This window comes from Lynx canadensis, chromosome D4, assembly GCF_007474595.2.
Source record: "Lynx canadensis isolate LIC74 chromosome D4, mLynCan4.pri.v2, whole genome shotgun sequence".
In the NCBI taxonomy this organism is placed as follows: domain Eukaryota; kingdom Metazoa; phylum Chordata; class Mammalia; order Carnivora; family Felidae; genus Lynx; species Lynx canadensis.
The window spans coordinates 5,180,878-5,202,039 of NC_044315.2; the positions used below are offsets into that span (position 1 = coordinate 5,180,878).

Below are 21,162 nucleotides of genomic sequence, written 5' to 3' on the forward strand. Positions count from 1 at the left end.
TTCCTTGGAGAAAGGTTGAGCCTTTGGGGATTTCTGGTCATGTAAACACAACGAAGAGTGGAAAGATCCAGTTACCACAGGCTGAACATGGTACTGGTTCCCTGAGGGAGATGAGACAAGCAGGGTTTTATAGAGAACAGATTGGTGGTGCCCATGGTGGTGTGAGGGAGTGGGAGTGGCTGAAAGAGGTGAAAAGGTCCTGGGGCACCTGGGTGGCTCAGTCGGTTGAGCGTCCGATTCTTGTTACTGGCTCAGGTCGTGATCTCATGGTTCGTGGGATCGAGCCCCACGTCAGGCTGTGTGCTAACAGCACAGAGCCTGCTGGGGATTCTCTCTCTCCCTCTCTCTCTCTCTCTCTCTCTCTGCCCCTCCCCCGCGGTGTGTGCTCTCTTTCTCCAAAAAAAAGGCACAAACTTCCAGTTATACAAGAAGTCTCATGGGGACGTAAGGTACAGCATAATGCCTAGAGTTAATAATACTGTTTTGTATATTTGAAAGTTGCTAAGAGAGGAAGGAGATCTTTCATCGCAAGAAAAAACTTTTCACGGGACAAGATATACGAATATCCAATCATCATGTTGTCCCCCTGAAACTCATATAATGTAAGTCAATTAGAGAAGAGCTTTGAAACAACAGCGTGTTAAAATTGCTAAGCATTGCACCTTTTATTCAAATGGTCTCATTAGTCATGCTATCGGACTTTCAGTTATATTGGCTAAAAGGGACTAAATCTTTTTCTGTGCCTGTTGGGTGTAGCCTCCTGCAGTAGGAGTGACATATATCCCTGCTGAATAAACAAACACGCTCCAGACACCCTCGCACGTCCATGCCCGGCCAACCCCTTCAAAGGTCACACTTTGCAAAGTGCTTTGTGCGGTAAATCTGGTTCTTTACAAAAATATTTTTTTGATGTTTATTTATTTTTGAGAGAGAGAGAGAATGAGTGAGAGTGGGTGCAGGGGCAGAGAGAGAAGGAGAAAGAGAATCCCGAGCAGGCTCCGCACTGTCAGCACAGAGCCCCGTGCGGAGTCGAAGTCAGACGCTCAACTGACTGAGCCACCTACATGCCCCACGGCAAATCTGTTCCAAGTTTAGCGCTCACTGCAATTCCACGTCATGTCCGATAAACTACGAGTTACGTTGCAATTTGGCAACGTGTTAGGAAACCGTGAATTCCAGTACGTGAAGTATTAACTCGTGAGAACGTGATTTCGTTAATGCCGATGTTCATGTGCATGGTTCACCTTCTGTTCGTCTGTGGGAAGTTAGATCGGTGCCTGGAGAATTCCCTCCCAAAGCATGATGTGGTCACAGTGATTTCTCTGACATAAGAAATGCATGTTGCCCCTTTGTGCATACAAGTCTTTTAGCCCCCCCAAAAGCGTGTGTGGTGCATGTATAGGTGTATATGTATATATATATATCACCAAATAGAAAGATTTTCCTTATCACACGCAAAAATGGTTTTTAGAAATATGTTCCAAGAATGGATGGAGACATCTGGCATATTAAGTTACCTCCTTTCGGCACAAATTGAGGTTCATGGCAGCTCCGTACATGGGTGTGAAAAGAGCTGTTGACTCTTTGGCCGATACAGTCGATAATTGCAATTTTTAACGGTTTAATATCTAAAAACGTGTCCTTATTCTCCACTACTAAAAATGTTCATTTCTCCTTAGCCCTTCCGGCCATACGTACCAACTGAGTGTCCAATGCACCACAAATTGGATTCACGTACACACACGACAGAGCAAACGTCCACACCCAGGCTCTTGCCGGCTGCCCGCTGCTGAGCCCGGCCACCCGCCCAGCCCACACCCTGCCTGTCCAGAGCAAGTCGTAGTGTGCTCAGTAAAGCTGAGATTTATTATTAAAACGCAAGTGATTTTATGACTTTTATCCGTCAGGCATGAGAGTTCATAATTCATGATGCGTAACAGCATTCCTGGCCCGACGATACCGCAGGGTTATGAAAGGATGTTTGAAATCTCATGGGACGTAGGAAACCTTTCTGAGCTACACAAGGACTCGTGCACCTGGTGATCTGTCTTCCTCGGGGCCCCCGTGACACAGGGAGAGCGGTGGGTTCTTTGGAACAAGGTTTCCAGGAGGAGGTAGCCGGGAGGAGGGATCGTGTCTTACACCAGTTGTGGTTTGGACGTTAGGATTTCATGTCATATACCTCGGGCTTCACAGTCCGGTCAAGGTTTCTTTTGAGAATCACGGGAGTGCCGTCTTGAACACCGCTAGGCCTGGATTGTACGGATGGGGCCACTTTTCCCACTTCTTTGGCCTCTGTCCGGCGTTAATCTTCTAGATGCTAAGCGCACCATCGTGCCCTATACGCGTCGTTTCTTGGAGAGAATTAGTAGGCTTATTCTCTTAGAGAGGATAAGTAGTTGAGGTTGTGGGGGGTTGTGGAGACATGGAGGAAGCGTCCCTGATTTGCTCCGGGACGAGGCAGGGCTTTTGGAGAGGAGGGAGGGACATCTAGAGTGGGGTGCAAGGTGGGTAAGTCCGTCAAGTGAGAGAGGCTACATACGCATCCAGGGAAGGTACAGCCTTGTGCCCAAGCCCAAAGTGCAGCCATGAGTCTACCTGTTCGAGCACGGCCTGCTGTACCAGTTGGGTGTCTGAGAAGGAGGAGCAGGGGGTGGTGAGAGATGGGGCTGCCTCACTGCGCGGGGCTGCACCACAGAGGCCCGGCGGCCAAGCCGAAGTCTGGACGTTGACCTGAGGCTCCCTGAGGCCTCTCTGAAGGCTTCAGTTAGGCAGTACGGCCCACGGCGGGGAGAGGATTTGGGTGTGGGCTGAAGAGAGAGGGTGTGTGGTGGGAGGCCGGGGAAGGGGCTGCCTACCTGTGGGAAGGGATGATGGCCCGAAGTAGGGAAGAGAAAAACAGGGCTGGCTCCTACATGTTTGGGGAACATCGTGACAAGTACATGTTTGGGGAACATGGTGACAAGTTGATGTGCTGCCGGGCTGCCGGGTGGCGGAGAAGGATGAGTCAGGATGGGCCTCAGGTTCTGGCCTGGACAGCTGGATAAAGGGTGACCTCACCGCTCGATGGGATGGTGATGGAGAAGCACCATCTTGGGAGGCCCAGAGTCAAGAGGTTTCGTTATCAGGTCTTAAGATATTTTGAGAACCCTAGAGGCACAAAATCCTTAGGTTGGGGAGAACGTTAAACATGACATCTGCTGACGCTTCCATCCCCAAGCAGGGATCTCATTTTCACTCACCGTGGAGAAGAGGCTCCCGCTTCTGTTCCACCTTTCTGGAACCGGACGCTTCCCCGCTCACCGAACGCTTCATCCGTGTCTTCTGTCCCACCCAGATTTCCAGCTTTAGTCTTCATCTTCCCTGTTGTAAAGCTGTGCCCACTTTCCCCCCCCGCAGCCCGACAAGTCCCCGGTGAATTCCCTGAATTGGCTCTCGTCCCGGCTCGAGTCTGTTCTCTTAGCAATGTTTTACAGGTTAAGTACTATCCCCATCCTGATTGCCCTCCTGCGCATCAACTCTGGCCAGCATCTTCCCTGAAACCGGAAGGAACCTGGCCCGTGCGTGGTGTGTAGGTTTCATAACTTCCCTTCCCATAGAAACTTGGTACAGACTACGCCGCCCTCATCTGCGTGTGAGCACAGCCCCGGCGCTAGACTTCCGGGTCCCCACCAATCTTCGGCGGTGGCGCGGCATCCGAGTCAGGTTAAGGTACACACTGGTGTGCCTGCACACGCACACACGTGAAGGTTTTCTTACTACGGCTCATACCTCTCTCTGGTCTTCCTTGTGCACGCTGGGTCCCGCCAGGAAAGCAGGAGGTTTGGGGTAACGAAGCCGACCTCAGGCGTGGGAGGGCCCAGGAAACTGTAGCCATTGAGGGAAGAACCAAAAGGGCCAAAGACACGGGGACAACAGTCACGAAGGGAGGGGCCCGGATGTCGACTGACCTGCCTCGTAATCCTTGGAGGTGAAGAGACCCCCTTCTGTTTTCCCAGGAAGCCCGCCTTCTGGTTCTTGGCCTGGAATCAGGTGTCTCCCACGCACATGGCAGAAGGCCCAGCAGAGAGCGTGCCTGTGCGTCCTTGGCAAGAAATTGGGCTCGTTTCCAGCATCTCTCTCTCAAACAGTAAGGGAGTGCTCAGTGCTCACTGCTCATAGAGTAGAAGTAACCCAGAGTTACTCATCCCTTTGACTTCTTGAGCTCCAGAGGGAATAGTTACGTAGCTCCTGCAAACGTGTGAGGCTTTTGAGTGACTGTATTTAGAGCTTAAACTGAGAGGCAGTGTGGCTTGTGGAGACCCAGGTCCTCGACCTTTGAATTGACGCGGGTCTTCTTTTCTACATCATTGGCAAAGCCGTGATATCCTGTTCCTTTGTAAGGCTGTGACGGATTTGGTTTATCCATTCGTCACTCGGTGGGCATTTGGGTGGTTTCTACTTTTTGGCTATTACGAGTCGTGCCGATAAGAACATTCACGTGCAGGTGTTCGTGTGGACACGTGTTTTCAGTTCTGTTGGGCGTGTACCCAGGAGCGAAATCGCTGCCGGTGGTGACTCTGCGTCTAACTGAGGAACTTCCAGATTGACTTCTAAAGCACCATTTTATCGTCCCAACAGCGACGTAGAAGGGTCCAGATCCTTCTCATTCCTGTCAACACCTGTTCTACCTTTCTGATGATGGCCATCCTGGTGGGTGGGAAGTGGCATCTCACTGAGGTTTTGGTTTGCACTTTCCTAATGACTGCCGATGTGGAGCATGTTTTCATATGTGTATTTGCCATTTTTATATCTTCTTTTGTATGGCATCTGCTCAGATCTTGTGAGCCAGTTTTTAATTGGTGGTTCATGTGCCTTCCGTTGGGTTTTAAAAGAGTTTTACCTAGGGGCTCCTGGGCGGCTCGGTCGGTGAAACGTCCGACCCTTGATTTCAGCTCAGGTTATGATCGATCTCACGGTTGGCGAGATCGAGCCCCGTGTCGGGCTCTGCGCTGGCAGCACGGATTCTGCTGGGGATTCTCTGTCTCCCTCTGCCCCTCCCCTGTGCTCTCTCCTCCCTCTCTCAAAATAAATAAGTAAATAAATAAACTGAAAAAATAAAAGTGTTTCCCCTGTATTTCGGATAACAAGCCTGCGTCAAGTGTGTGTTTCGCCAAGACTGTCTCCTAGCCTGTGGTGTGTAACCTCATTCCCTTAACAATGTCATTGATGGCGAAGTTTTAAGTTTTAATGAAATCTAACTTACACATTTTTTTCTTTCATAGACCGTATCTGAAAAGTCATCACCAAACCCAAGATCAGCTAGATTTTCCGTTTTGTTGTCCTCTGGGAGTTTAAGAGTTTGGTATTTTACATTTATGTCTATGGTCTCCCTTGAGTTAATTTTTAAAATTTTTAACATTTTTAATTGCAATACAGTTGTCATAGTACGTTTTAGGCGTACAACATAGTGATTTAACAAGTATATACATTATGGGGCTCACCAGGAGAAGTGTAGTTACATGTGTTACCAGGCAAAGTTACTAGAATACTGTTGACTATGTTCTCCATGCTGTATTTTTCATCCTTGTCGTTTGTTTTATAACTGGCAGTCTGTACCTCTTAATCCCCCTCACATATTTTGCCCACTCCTACCCCCATCATCTGGCGACCACCATTTTCATCTCATATTTGAGTCTGGTTCTCTTTTTTTTTTATTGTTTTTTGTTTGCGTATTTGTTTTTTAGATCCCACATATAAGTGGAACCATCTGGTATTTGTCTTTCCCCTTCTGACTTATTTCACTTAGCGTAATACTCTCTAGGTCCATTCCTGTTGTATCAAATAGCAAGATATCATTTATTTTACGGTCGAGTAACATACCATTGTGTATATATGCGACATCTTCCTTATCCACTCATGTATGGATGAATACTTAGGTTGCTTCCATATTTTGGATATTATACACACTGCTGCAGTCAACATAGGGGTGCATGTATCCTTTCAAATTCATGTTTTTGTTTTCCTTGGGTAAATGCTGAGAAGTGGCATTACTGGATCCTATGGTATTTCTATTTTCACTTTCCTGGAGAACCTCCAGACCGTTTCCATAGTTGATGGACCAATTTACATTCCCAACAACAGTGCACAAGGGCTCCCTTTCACCACATTCTTCTAAACATTTATTATTTCTTGTCTTCTTGGTACGAGCCATTCTGACTGGTCTGAGTGGTATCTCACTGTGGTTTTGATCTGCATTTCCCTGATGATGAGTGATGTTGAGCAGCTTTTCATGAGTCTGTTGGGCATCTGGATGTCTTCTTTGCAAGCCTGTCTATTCAGATTCTGTGTTCCTTTTTTAATTGAATTACTTGTTGTTGTTGTTGTTGTTGAGTTGTACCAATTCTTTATATATTTTGGTTATTAAGCCCTTCTCAGACCTATCACTTGCAAATATCCTCTTCCATTCAATAAGTTGCCTTTTTGTTTTGTTGATGGCTTCCTTCTCTGTGCAGAAGCGTTTTAGTTTGATGTAGGCCCAATAGTTTATTTTTACTTTTGTTTCCCTTGCCTGAGGAAAAATATTAGTAAGTCTGATGTGCAAGAGGTTATTGCCTGTGTTTTCTTCTACGAGTTTTATGATTTCAGGCCACAAATTTAGGTCTTTAACCCATTTTGAGTTCATTTTTATGTATAGTGTAAGAATGTGGTCCGGTTTCATACTTTCACGTGTGGCTGTCCAGTTTTCCCAACATTTATCGAAGAGACTGTCTTTTCGACACTGTATATTCTTACCTCCTCTGCCATAGATTAATTGACCATATACATGTGGGTTTATTTCTGCACTCTTATTTCTGTTGCATTGATCTTTGTGTCTGTTTTTGTGCCAGTACCATACTCTTTTGACTACTGCAACTCTGTAGTATAGTTTAAAATCGAGAATTATGTCTCCAGCTTTGTTCTTCTCTCTCAAGATTGTTTTGACTATTCAGGGTCTTTTGTGGTTTCACACAAATTTGGGGATTTTTTGTTTTGGTTCTGTGAAAAGTACTATTGGCATTTTCATAGGGATTGCATTCAATCTGTAGATTGCTTTGGGTAGTATGGACATGGGTAGTACGAACAGGGTTCTTCCAATCCATGAGCATAGTATGTCTTTCTGTTTGTGCTGTCTTCGGTTTCTGTCATCAATGTATTATGATTTTCCGGGGGTAGGTCTTTCATCTCCCAAATTCTAGCCTCTGCTGTATCTGTTTGCTGATGTCCCATCTGTCGGAGCTGGTCACATGCCCAACCCAGATTCAAGGTGGAGAGGAATGCCTCTCTGCGGAAGGATCTGTAGGTCCCAGTTCAAGGACACGGAAGCAGGGAGGGGAACAATTGTGGCTGCCCGTGGCCATTGCTAGCAGTTTATATCTCGGGTCATGTAATGAAATGGATCTTGCCTTATTCGTGAAAAAGCAAACACATTTTTTGATAATGCAACGGGTAGAAAATTTATCTGTCGCAAATACGTGACAATTGGCAGCATCTAACGGGTTTCTTAGTTGGTCATGGGTATCGCCTTAGGAAACCTTCTTGACAGATCTAACAATTTTTGTTCATGTTGCAATTTTTCCCTTCAAGCCACTGTCATTATTGTCTTTCGCTGTAACGTGTCGGTGAAGATACACGTTTTCTCCTGACTGGATGTGGGAAGTAACGGTTGTTTGTGTTCTCTTGTAGGTGTTTGCCCAGCTATTGTGAACATGGGGGCGAATGTTCCCAGTCCTGGGACACCTTCTCCTGTGACTGTGCGCACACTGGCTACCTGGGCGCGACCTGCCATTCCCGTAAGCCCCACACCCTGCCTGTTCCCTTTTCTGTTCTGATTTCCATGCAGTTCTCCTTTCCTTTCCTTTTCTTTCTTTCTTTCTTTCTTTCTTTCTCTTTTTTTCTTCTTTCTTTTTCTTTCTTTCTTTCTTTTTCTTTCTCTTCTTTCTTTCTTTCTTTCTTTCTTTTTAACATTTATTTATTAGAGAGAGAGAGAGAGAGCATGCGTGCGAGCATGAGTGGGGGAGGGGCAGAGAGAAAGGGAGACAGAGAATCCCGAGCAGGCTCCAGGCTTTCAGCACAGAGCCTGATGCCGGGCTCGAACTCATGAAACCGTGAGATCCTGACCTGAGTCAAAAGCAAGAGTCCAAGGCTTAACCGACTGAGCCCCCCAGGTGCCCCCTTCTTTCCTTTTCATTATTTCGTGTATATGTGTCTGTGTCTGTGCAACCACGTTCTGGGAAGTAACAACAAAAACAAGTTTTTAGAGACCAATTTTTGTCTGGTTTCTTTTTTTTTTAATTTTTAGAATATTTATTAATTTTTTTTGGTCAAATGCTGATTTATTAAAGAAACAAAACTTAAGCATTATCAAGTTTCAGACAGAGCTCAGCATTCCCCCCCTTATGGTTTTTCTGTACATTTTCTGGTAAGACTTAACATTTTATCTTTCTTGACAAAAAATACATATTTAGGGGTGCCTGGGTGGCTCAGTCAGTTAAGTGTCCGACTGTTGATTTTGGTTCATGTCATGAACTCATGGTTGGTGAGATAATTTTTGAGAGGGACAGAGAGAGCGCAAGTGGGGGAGGGGCAGGGAGAGAGGGAGACACAGAATCCGAAGCAGGGTCCGGGCTCTGAGCTGTCAGCACGGAGCCCCACGAGGGGCCCGAACTCCCGAACCGTGAGATCAGGACCTGAGCTGAAGTCGGACACTTAACCGACTGAGCCACCCAGGTGCCCCATGCCTGGTTTATTTTTAATCAGTTTTATTTCCTAGTGATGTCAAGGCAGTTTACAGAAATACGTAGTATCAGATAGGATGGAAAAAAAAAAAAGAAAGCAGCAGGCAAAGAAAAATAAATAGGAAAATAAAATGTAATAAAAACCCCCAATACGAGAAACAATCTAGACAGCATGATCACGTTACTCTGTTCCTCGCGTCGGACCCGGTTTTAGTTCTCCAGTCCTGTCTGCCGAAGTAAAGAGGGCGAGTTACTGAATGTCAGTATTTATAAAATCTAATGAGGGGGGTTGCAGAAAGGGCACAGGATGAGAGTTAACATGGTAGGGTTTCTAGAGTCAGCCAGAGGCCGGGTAAACGTCCAGGTCCCTCACAGTCGTGATGCTCTTTGATGATGGGGGTGGTGAACGCACTGGAAGCTTACCACGTGCCTGTGGGATCCTAGTTTTCTGTAGTTCTCTGCATGTTTCTACTCCTTTGATCCTCAGAATCATCCTAGAAGGTGAGTGTTCTACATTGTGCACTTAGGAAAGAGAGAGGTCAGGTCCCTCGATCAGGGTCCCACAGCTGCCGGCCGGGGCTCTCGACCGCCTTGAACCATCCCCACGTCTTCCATCTTGAACACCAGGCTCTTTTCCGAAGAATCATTCTCCGAAGGCCACGGCCAACCAAACTTGAGCGACCCCAAATTCATTACCGACCAGAGGCTTGCCACAGAGCCCCTGAGATCCTCATTGCTGTCTAACTCTTGGCTTTCGTTGTTTATGGTTTTATTCTACTTTTTCCTTTTTGGCGTATCACTGCCGACGTTTCTGGCCCTTCTTTTAGCACGTGTCCCCGCCCTGGGCCTTTATAGAAAACAGCCCGCCGTGAACATTCACCGAGGCAGAGCACGGATTGTCAAGTTTCCAGCCTGTGCGAATTGAACCCCAAAGCAGCAGGCATCATCAGCGTTGGGCCGAGAAGCCTTGGCCTCCGGCCCGGGATGTTCCACAGAAGAGAGCCGGGAGGCTCTTGCAGTCAAAGGGCGGTGACTCACCCCACTAAACACCCCATAAGTTCAACCAGAGCAATTGTACCTGAATTTGCTTTTATGGTGCCAAGTAAGAATTTTCCAAGGCACCTCTTTATTTGGAAGGAGCTGGACATCTGGGATGTCTGAGGCTCGGTGACTTGTCCAGAGTCACGGCTAAGTATGGGGGCGGTCTCTTACGTACAGTGCTCCCCCTGCCACAGATGGCACCCAGCAAGGTGTCTTACACAGAGCGGATACCTACTGAAGGTTAATGACCGAGGAATGATTTGCTACGGTGTTGCCGGTAACTCTGATTTAACCATCATCCCAAACAACTCTGATTGGAAAATTAACAGGTGTATTATACGGAGTCTTTCACTTGTGGCCTTAGTAATTTGATTTGGTCTAATAACCGCATTGACTTTGTTGTGATACTCTAATAGTAGACCAAAATGAAAGGGAGAGATTTCCAGTTCCACAGTAAGGGTTCATAAGGCCGTTAGTTTCCGGTGTAAGTGCACGATTAACGCAGGTGCCTTCCTGGTGTTTCCTCCTCTACCCTCATTCCCCAGGCGGGTCCAGCCCCGATCCAAACGTAACCACTGTCGTCACTTTGTGTGTGTCCCTCTGGACACTTTTCCAGGCATGTTGCAAGCACGTTAGGTATTATAGAAGCGTAAACATGAGTGGGCAAAATGCAAGCCAACGCTGTTGGGAAAGCATTCCATGTTGTGTCTGTAGCCACCAGAGTCGATGGCGTGCTATTGATTTGGGCCGATCTCATTTGACCCATTTGACACCTGGCCATATTTAATAAAGAATGTTTTCTTTTGTAACATCCCCCGGACAAGCAACATCCTTTGATCTTCTTCTTCTGTGCGAAGGGAGAAAAACAGTCCCTCTGCCCCACCCCGCCCCCTTTCCGGGTTTTGCTTCATTCTTTGAAATCGGCCGAGTTTTAAAATGTAGATAACCCAGTGAGTGGAGAGGGGCATCAGTTCTGGGCCCCCACTCTGCCCTCTCTGTCCCTTCGGGGATCATTCTCGGTGGTGGATCTTGGCTAGCCACTTCCTGAGTCTGTGTTCCTGAATGCCGGACCTCATCCTTAGGGTGGCTTAAAGATCCAGTCCACACTGTGCCAGAAGCAGTGATGCCTTTCTTTCCTGGTGGCCGTTAGCTGCTTTTCAGGTTTTCAAAGGGTCTTTCCTCTCGAGGCGGTGACTGATGTGCACGGGAGACACTGCTCGGCTGATTACTCATTTAAGCGTAGGCTGAATATTAATTAAGCCCATTATCTGCAGATGTTAATCACTTGCCATGTGCTAGCAAAGCATTTATTGCACACATAAAAAATTCAACTAAGAATCAGGATACATTGAACTTACAAAGAGATGTTTCGTGTGTATACGCGCTTTTTTTTTTTTTTTTTTTGAATTTCAGTTTTCTTGAGTAATCCTTGGCAAAGCACTTAAGGAAATTTCCTTCTAAAATACACTTTAAACGCTGAACGAAGAAAAGCCGGTGCTTTGCAAAACCCATCTTGAAAACAATGCGTTGCCCGTGTGGAGTGTTTTAAGTAAACAGAGAGTATAATTACTGAGCGATTTAAAAAAATCACCGTGATTATTAGATAATAACAGATCACTTAGGGAGATGAAGCCAGTGCCCTTCAGATGCTTAGATATTATGGGGCAGAATAAAATTAGACTGTGTAAGTCCAGTTACCATGGCTCTGGAAAGAGTCTCGTTTCTAGAGCACGCAGGGTTCAGAGCCGCACAGAGATACCTCTTAACATCTTTTGCTCCGTGCCTCAGAGTATTCATGCTGCCTGATGGGAGCAGGCGAACACTCCTCTAGCCAAAATGCCCCCGAGAGCAACGCAGAATGAGTGTCACTGGGGCAAGTATCGCGTAATTAACAACATGGAGGGCCCCATCTTATTGCTGCCCCTGGCTGAGATCCCTGTCCTTTTCAGCGTTGTACGAGCAGTCCTGTGAAGCCCACAAGCACAGAGGAGACTCTTCAGGGCTCTACTATATCGATTCCGATGGAAGTGGCCCTCTGGAACCTGCTCTCGTATATTGCAACATGACAGGTAGGCTGATAAGCTTTATTATGCCAGTTAAGCTCATGTAGTTGACTGCTGTGCGCAAAACCAGGTTTTACTTCGTTGAGTGGCAGGTTCGTGTACAACTCTGTATAAGTCATATTTCATTTTTCCTGGAGACCCCATTATATATGGTGGATCAGTACAGGTAGGTCATAAATAAACCAGCTCTTCAAAGGACCAGTGCACCCACCCCAGTGAATGATAGAGTTGATACAAATTCTAACGCCTTTTTTACGCTCGTGTCTGCGTGTGTGTGTGTCAGTTGCTACTTTTTCTCCCTGTGCTCAGAAAACAACCCTCCTTAAGAAACTTTCCCTGCTGCTTCAGTGGTGTAGACATAACAGGTACTCCAACAACGACAGAATTTGGCCCCGCACAGTCGGGAGACAAATGGTCAGAAAAGAGTCAGCCGTACGTGGTTCTAAGGTAACCATGACCTGGTTATAATTTGGTTTCTCCGCTCTGGCCACAGGTCACCCTGATTGGGTTGCAGTTTCTGTAAGGAAGGAGTTATTTGTGGGTGAATTCATGATGGTGGTTTGTGAGTAGATGAAAGTCCTGATGCAATTTTTACACCTACTGTCACTTCATACATAAAACAAAATCGGAGCATTTGGGCAGTGGTTACCCAACCGATTTGATCCAAATTGGGGCAACTCTACCTTCCAGCGTACAAACTACCCCCAAGGTTGGTATAGAAAACGTGAGGGGCGCCAGGGTGGCTCGGTCGGTCAAGCATCCGACTCTCGGTTTTGGCTCAGGTCACGATCTAAGCGGTTTTGTGAGTTCGAGCCCCGCATTGGGCTCTGCGCTGACAGTGCAGAGCTTACTTGGGATTGTCTCTCTCCTTCTCTCTTTGCCCCTCCCCCACTCAAGCTGTCTCTGTCTCTCTCAAAATAAACGAACTTAAAAAAGTTAAAAAGAAAAGAAAATGTGAGAGCTCCCCGGGCATTGTACTGGAGGTACGTGTGGCTGGTTGGGTCTCTGGGGCAAGCGTTTTCTCCTGGATACTGACCAAAATATTGCAGTGTGATCATAGGAGATAAATATATTGACTTAACCTTTACTGGAACGTGTGTGATCGGTCAAGTACGTGACGAAACAGCCAAGAGGATTTTTCTAGACATTCTGGGCTCCAGAGGTTATAACAGGCCTTCAAGTTACTCAATTTCTGCTCTGTTTTGCTTGCATTATCATGGCTCAAGTGAATGCCAAGAACAGACAAAACTAAACAAAGATGCTGGCATCCCAATAATACATCCTCCTTTTATCAGTCACGTGCTTCATTATCATAGAAGTCTAGGACATGTTAACGATTCTTCTATCTTTTATCCTGGTTAATCCTGGAAGCAAAGTTCCTTCTACACTGAGGAATTTCAAGATCCCTCGAAAGATGAAAATGGTCCCAACTGGCACATTCCAAGATGAGTAAGGTTTCAATGACTGCAGCTGTTTTCTTGATAATTAACTGTTGGCAGCTTTTTGTAAGGCCGAGGTCAAGTTCATTAAAAAAAAAAAAAGGGGGCATTTGCTGCCAAGAGGAATAACAGACAGCTAATTGCCTATTTGTCTACAGTGTATGGTTATAATAAAAGAAAAAAAATATTTTAATCATCACAAGTGAACACGCGATTCGGGCGTCTCCATGAGGTTTTTGTGGTGCATATTTGTAAAGCTCCTTTGGAATGTACGACTGGTTCAGAGACGTTTGTTTTAATACTGATTTCACAACATAACCGATGTGTTTTGATTTCCCTTAATTGCTGCTACCTTTTCAGAGTGAACCTCGGCACCCGCTACCAGAGGGGAGAGTAGTTATTGTCAAAATGCAAGGAGAAAGTAAGAACAGATGGTCAGCTTTTGATTTCCGTTAACTTAGGGTACTATCTGATGATACGTAAGCCAGTTTTTTTTTTTTTTATCCTTGAGGCAAGAAGGAGCCTCTAAATACAGGAAGGAGAAGGTGAAATCTACTGATGAACCCTCCTAGTGAATTTATAGACAAGATGAAGGCCTTGCAAAGTGTCTGCCGAGGATGTGAATCATTTTCCTCCCCGTGGTAACTCAAAGAAATGTCCGAGTAAAGGCACAAAACTGAAGAGTTGAGAAAAAGTTTCTAACGACGTTGAACGCGTGTGTCCTCAGTACCTGCTCTGTGCTGGGCATGGCTGTAACCACAACAGGGAGTGGGCTGGAATGGATCCCTCCCCTGGTACAGTGCACATTTCTGGGTGCGGAACTGGACCATTGAGAGCAGCTAATTGAATATGTGGCTTGTTGCCAAGGAGTGGGTGCTGTGAAGTGGAATAAAGCAGGGGCCAGGGGTACAGATGTGAGAGGGTGGGTTACTATTTTATTTTATTTTATTTTATTTTATTTTTTTATTTTATTCTGTTCTTTTTCTTCTTTCTTCTTTCTTTCTTCTTTCTTTCTTTCTTTCTTTCTTTCTTTCACGAGCACCAGTGGGGTGCAGAGACAGAGAGAGACAATCCAAAGGAGGCTCTGCACTGTCACCACAGAGCCCGATGTGAGGCTCAAGACCACAAACCGTGAGATCGTCACCTGAGCCCAAACCAAGAGTCGGATGCTTAACCGACTGAGCCACCCAGGTGCCTCTGGGTGGGTTGCGGTTTCAGAAAGAGGGATCAGGAAAGTACTCAGTTTGAATGTTACGTTTGAACCAACCTCATGAAAGAAACAGCTCTGAGAAAGTCTGAGCAAGCCTTTGGACGGAGGGAGCATACAAGTGTAGCAAGCCTGCGGCCAGAGGGAGCCTCATGTATTGTGCAAACGCGGGTCGGAGGGGCCAAAAGATGGCCTTTGAGTCACGAAACTAGGAAGTGACAGGTCCAGGACTCACACCAGCGGTGCTGTTTGGGCCTCTAACCGCCACGCCACGCCGGGAGAGGGTGAGGAAACCAGTTGGGGGGTTGCCCCAGTGGTTGAGCCCAGATGGCGGTGGTGCAGAACAGGTACAAACAGAGGAGGGAAGGAAGTCGGAGTCAGAACCAGGGGACGGGATGTGGCCGGAGGAAGACAGGCGTCCAGAAAAGTCCCCCGTGTTTGGATCCGAACCCTGAAAGGAAGGTGCAGGTATTGTCAGTGGGGACGAAGCATGTCTGAAAGGGAGCACCAGGAGTCCCACTGTGAATCCATGAAGTTTGGGTTGCCTGTCGCTCGTCTAGTTAGTGAGGACCTGTTGGTCATAAAAATGAGTGTCAAGTGTCAGTCTGAAAGCCCACTGGGTGGTTGTAACATCCTTGGCAGTACAACATCTAAAATATATTTTGGAGAGTGCCTTTGCGAATTAATTTGACAGACCAGTGGGCTTCCATTTGGTTTACTGTCAGTGGTGGGCACTGTCCAGCATCCTACAGCAACATGGGGAATCTCTGGGTCCCCACGCGCTTGTCAGCTGTCCACTGAGGGCCAGCTCTGCACTCTGCAGACACAGATTCTGGGGCAGCATCCCAGAAAACCCTGTGTTTTTATTAAGCTTCCCAAGAAATTCTGGTGTACACACGGGTTTAGAAACTACCACCAGGGAGCTGAGGATCTTTGGTTTGACCGTGCACGGCCTGCTCTCTCCACAAATATTAAAATGGAAGGAGAGCAGAGAGTGTCACAGAATGGAGAAATAAAACCAACGCAGATGTGAAATTTTGGTGCCACCATTCACTTTTCTGCCTAGGCAATTGTCCTGTCGTTTCCCGGTTGCATAGGTGGCTGTGGTGACATTTAATTATCCACAAACGCAACAAGAATCACTCATCTACATTAAGATAATGTCTAAGACATTAAACTCTGATTTCATCTTGGAATTGTTAGAGCTTTGAAGTGTGCACATGTGTGTGAGGGGGTGGAATTCATGAAAATTATGGGGAATAATTTAATGATTAACATTGTTATATATTTTTATTATCAAATATACTTAATAACTGTGTGTATCTTCATATTACTTTGCAAATGACCAAACGTCCAGTACAGATCATTATTGCAAGACTTTTCTGGTAATTAAGTTTTCTAGAGAAGTTTCTAGTTGCCCAGCTCTTATGAAAGAAAACTCCTGAAATGAGCATACTCGTATTCTTTGTGGTAAGACAAATATTCTAAGGTCACATGAGTTAGGATTGAGATGGAACATCAAATGGATAATGGAACACACACACACACACACACACACACACACACACACACACACACAAAGCAGGATGGGGAGCAAGAGTTAAAAACACGGCAGAGAGGATTTCCAAAATACCAAGGGTTTTTATTAAAGTCAAAGCCATAAGGAAAGTAACTTGCTGAAGACAAAGAACTACAGAGGCTAACCCAAAGACAGGAAATATTTCTAGGAGCCATACAACAAAGCATTTAACCAGAAGTGTACAAAATCCAAGATGATCCTGGGAAAATTACAGGAATGAACCAGAGTTACAGTTAAATGGTCCTTACTGATCTGGGTCACACGAGGTGCTCCGGTGACCAATCTAGTTATTGGTGGTGGAAGAACCACGATCTTGGTCTTGTCCCAGCCTGGAAATCTTTCCGCTGTGAAGTTCGCATTCTCCCTGATGCTACGATGCCTGTGGACGATGAAGTATGCTTTAATTATTATAAACAAACGCCAACACTTGGAGAAATGTACAAAAAGCAAAATACTAAACTAATGGCTAGAGTCCCATCCTTGGTAACAGCCTTCAAAAATCTAGTGCCAGGATATACTCTGCATGTATCTTACTACCTTTAGTATAAAAACAACCAAACGAAACAAAAAAAATCAACTATTTTGAACGGGCTGCTTGTGAACTTTGTTAACGGATCGATCCCCTTTTTAAACAGAAGAAACAACATAATTTCTTTGATGGCAGGATACCCGGCGGGAGAGCAGGGCTGTCCACACCCACCTGAAACACAGTGCCGTTGTGTGCGATTTTCATAGTTGTGCTTCAGGAACTGGTTCCCAGACGTGGTACCAGGGGAACAATTGTCACAGGGAGGAGATGGGTTATAGTCAGAGCGATGACTCAATATCACGTTCATAAGAATCAGTAGGGGATTGAGGAACCAGTTGAGGGCTGGGTCTTTGCACCCCAGCCCACTCCCCTTTCAGATCCCGGTTCATTGACTCAGCATGTCAATAACTCAGCATTTCTTACTGACTCAGTCAGTTGCCCTTATGCAAATTAAGCCACTGTGTTTCCTTTCTTTCTTTCTTTCTTTCTTTCTTTCTTTCTTTCTTTCTTTTCTTTTCTTTTCCTTCCTTCCTTCCTTCCTTCCTTCCTTCCTTCCTTCCTTCCTTCCTTCTTTCCTTCCTCTTTCATGAGCTATCATTTTAAAAATTTTTTATTGTTTATCTTAGAGAGGGGGTGGAAGGACAGAGAGAGAGATGGGGATGGAGAGAGAGAGAGAGACAGAGAGAGAGAGAGAGAGAGAGAGAGAGAGAGAATCCCAAGCAGGCTCCACCCTCAGCTTGGAGCCTGAAGTGGGGCTTGATCCCACGACCCCAGGATCATGACCTGAGCCAAAGTCAAGAGTTGAATGTTCACCTGACTGAGCCACCCAGGCGCCCCAAGCCACTGTGTTTCTTAAATAGTCTTTTCCTGTGTCAGAAATTGGGACAGGTCTCCAGCCAGCATCGTGGTATAACAAAGCACGGTCAGCCCAGTTGCTCTACGTACAGCTCACATTTACTTGAAAAAATACTCTATGGAATGGGTACCGGTGAAGCCATACTGCTATGCTTTTTATGTTGGTTTATTTGTGTAGATTTTCTGTTTCTTTCACCTCTGCCTTCCTACCACAGTTCCTGTCTCAGTCAAACAGCTACCTTTGCAGCCAGCCATTCAGTTCACGTATGCACTCGCTCATTCTCCACACTTGACTGCTATGCTGCTGGCTTCCGGGCACCGTAGTGCGTTTGAGTAAGAAAAGGGGGACGGACTCCTGTCATAGACCTTCAGACTAGTGAGGTAGACAGATGTAATTCGGCTAACTAAACATATTATAAATATTAGAATTTTGCATTTGCTATTTTATTTTATTTTTTTAAGTTCTTTTAAGTAACTCTACACCCGACGTGGGGCTCCAACTCATGATCCCGCGATCAAAAGCCCGCACGCTCCACTGACTGAGCCAGCCAGCGTCCCTGCATTTGCTATTCTAAATACAGTCATACGTCATCTCATTGCACTTGGCTTTACTGCATTTCGCAGCTATCCACCCCCCTCCTTTTTTTTTTTAACAAATTGAGGGTTTGGGGCAACCCGGGTTGAGCAAGTCTACCAGCACCATTTTCCAACAGCATTTGCTCACGTCGTGTCTCTGTGTCACATGTTGGCAAGTCTCACAATATTTCGAACTTTTTTTATTAAGATTGTACTTGTTACAGTGATCGGTGATCTTCGATGTAATTATTGTGATTGTTTTTAGGCACCATGAACTATGTGCATCTAAGACTGTGAACTTAATCGGTAAATGTTGTGTGTGTTCTGACCGCTCCACCAACTAGCCATCTCCTCATCTCGGTCCCTCTCCTTGGGTTCCCCACTCCCGAGACATGACAGGATTGATATGAGGCCAGTTTATACTCTCTATTCCGGTGAACAAAAGAGTCACAAGCCTCTCACTTTCCATCAGAAGCTAGAAGTGATTGCGCTTAGTGAGAAGTGATTGTGCTTAGTGAGAAGTGATTGTGCTTAGTGGGGAAGGAATGTCAGAAGCCAAGAACGGCTGAAAGGAAGGCCTCTTGGCGTCAAACAGCCAAGTTGTGGAAGCGAAGGAAAAGCTCCCGAAGGAAATTAAAAGCGCTACTCCCGTGAACACACAACGGATAAGAAAATCAAAGAGCTTTCTTGCTGATGCGGAGAACGTTTTAGTGGTCTGGACAGAAGATGAAACCGGCCGCAGCCTTCCCTTCCGAGAAGCCTAACCCAGAGCGAGGCCCTGACTCTTCAGTCCCGGGAAGGCTGAGAGGGGTGAGGAGCCTGCAGAGGACGAGTCGGAAGCGAGCGGAGGTGGTTTCGGGAGGTCTGAGGAAGGAGGCCGTCGCCCCGACGTGGAAGTGCGGGGAGGGGCACATCTGCTTACTGCTTGGCGCGCTGAGTGTTGTCAGCCCACGGTTGAGGCCTGCGCAGAGAGAGAAACGATTCCTTTCAAAATATTGTCACTTATTGACTGTGCGTCTGATTGCACAAGAGTTCTGATGCAGTTGGACAGTGAGATTAATGTTGTCTCCTGTCTCCTAACAAAACATCCATTCTGCAGATCAGAGAGTCATTCTGACTTTCAAATCTCATTGTTAAAGAAAAACGTTTCTTAAGGCTCTAGCTGCCATAGATAGTGGTTCCTCTGATGGATCTGGGAAAAGTAAATTGAAAACCTTCCGGGAAGGAGTCACCGTCCTAGATGCCACGGGGAACATTCATGATTCATGGGGAAAGCTCCAAATACCAGCATCATTAAGAATTTGGAAGAGGTCGATTCCAGTCTTTCTGGATGACGTGGAGGGGTTCGAGACTTGAGGGAAGGAAATAGATGCAGCAGGGGAACTAGGATCAGAAGTGGGGCCTGATGACGGGACAGAACTGCTGTCATGTCATAAAACGTGAGCAGGTGAGGCGTTGCTGTTCATGGATGAGCAAAGAAGGTGGTTTTCTGAGATGGAATCTGCTCCTGGTGAGGATGCCGTGAAGACTGTTGAAATGACCATGAAGGATCCAGAAGAATCAGAAGGATCTGATTCTGTCCCATCAGCTAGGTTGATAGTGTGGATGAAATCCTACTGTGGGTAAAATGCTATCAAACAGCGTCCCCTGCTACAGAGAAAGCACTCATGAAAGGAAGAGTCCATCGATGTGGCCATGTTCATTGTTTTATTTTGAGAAATTGCCACAGCCACGCTGACCCTCAGCACCGACCACCCCGTTCGGTCAGCAGCCATCAACATCCAGGCAAGAGCCTCCCCCAGCAGAGAAGACACGACTCGCAGGAAGCTCAGGTGATGGTTGGCATTTTTTAAGCAATGAAGTATTTTAATTTAGGGATGTACGTTGTTTTTTAGACAGAATTCTATTGCACATTTAATAGACTACAGGAGAGCGGAAACATACATCTTATACGCAACGGAAACAAAACAATTCCTCTGACTCGCTGTATGGCAGTGTGTGCTTTTCTTGTGGTGGTCTGGAACTGGACCCGCGGTATCTCTGAGGGATGCCTGGGATATACGAACACTTGATGGAAATTTGTAAACGAGGCTCTGAGTGTGGGTTGGGGAGTTTCATTCATAAGCACACGCACAATGTGTGCCTATAGTTTTCTTTGCTCGGGAAGAGTTGTGATTTCACTGTTCCCTCCTTTGCTCTTGAAAACTGGGATTGGTGGTAAGCGTGACATCACCCTATGTCCTGGGTGGCAAGTTTTGCTTGAAAATAGTGTCTCTGACAGAAAATTCTATAATGTCGAAATGTTAGAATTTCTAAAGAGAGAGAGAGAGACAGAGAGAAAGAAGAGAGACTCTTTGATGATGGTCCAACACCATGATTCTCTTTTATGTGGACTTTCGCCCGGAAAGAATCCTTCCCGTTCCCACTGAGGGGACGTCATTCTGGCTGATCTCCAGCAGCTTCTCCAGGTAAGTCCCCAAAGTAGGCACGCCCAATATGCACAGGGATGCAAAACTTCTGGAACAGATCTTGTCACTGCTCCCAAAGAGGAGAAGAGACACACGTTTCTGGAAAGTTCGTTTTGCTGCTCTCATCAGCCGCACAGCATGGCCCTGCTTGTGGACGGACAGGCGCACGTTCTCGATGAACAATTGAAATATAAAACTCAAGAGAGCCGCTCGGCCTGTAACGCGCCTAGTTAATTGAAGATGGCCGGAACAATAGTTTCGATCTTTGGACGCCACCTGGTTCCCTCTCCCCGTTTCCCAAATGTGGAATTGGAGGCTTAGAGGATTTTTCTGACTTTTCCAAGAACAGAGATTGAAACCCACGTTCTCTTCTTGACCATGACGCTGGTCTCTGTCCAGTTTTCTAAGCGTGTATGCAGTGTTCTTTCTGAGGAAATCATTCTGCTCTCTTGCTGTGTGCTGGGCTCAATGCAGGGGGAGACACGAATAACGTTTCATGGCAAGTAAGCACTCGGGAGACGCCAGGCATGGGGCCAACCAAGCACGTGTATCTGTTGCCTCAAGAGAATGTAAGTCGTGTCGTAGAAGTGTCCTTGCGTGGTAAATAGCAGGTGCCTACACTGATGAATGAGGAGACACAGAAGACTGT

General features: G+C 46.2%; 1 protein-coding gene across 1 annotated transcript in view; it reads left to right on the forward strand.

Moving 5' to 3' along the window:
* Nucleotides 1–21,162, forward strand: part of LOC115499820 (contactin-associated protein-like 3) — a 196,462-nt gene that overhangs the window by 121,155 nt on the left and 54,145 nt on the right. The window contains exons 11-12 of the mRNA XM_030294015.1: nt 7,705–7,811; nt 11,747–11,866. Of these exons, the coding sequence (XP_030149875.1) occupies nt 7,705–7,811; nt 11,747–11,866 (227 nt within the window). The remainder of the gene's footprint in view (nt 1–7,704; nt 7,812–11,746; nt 11,867–21,162) is intronic.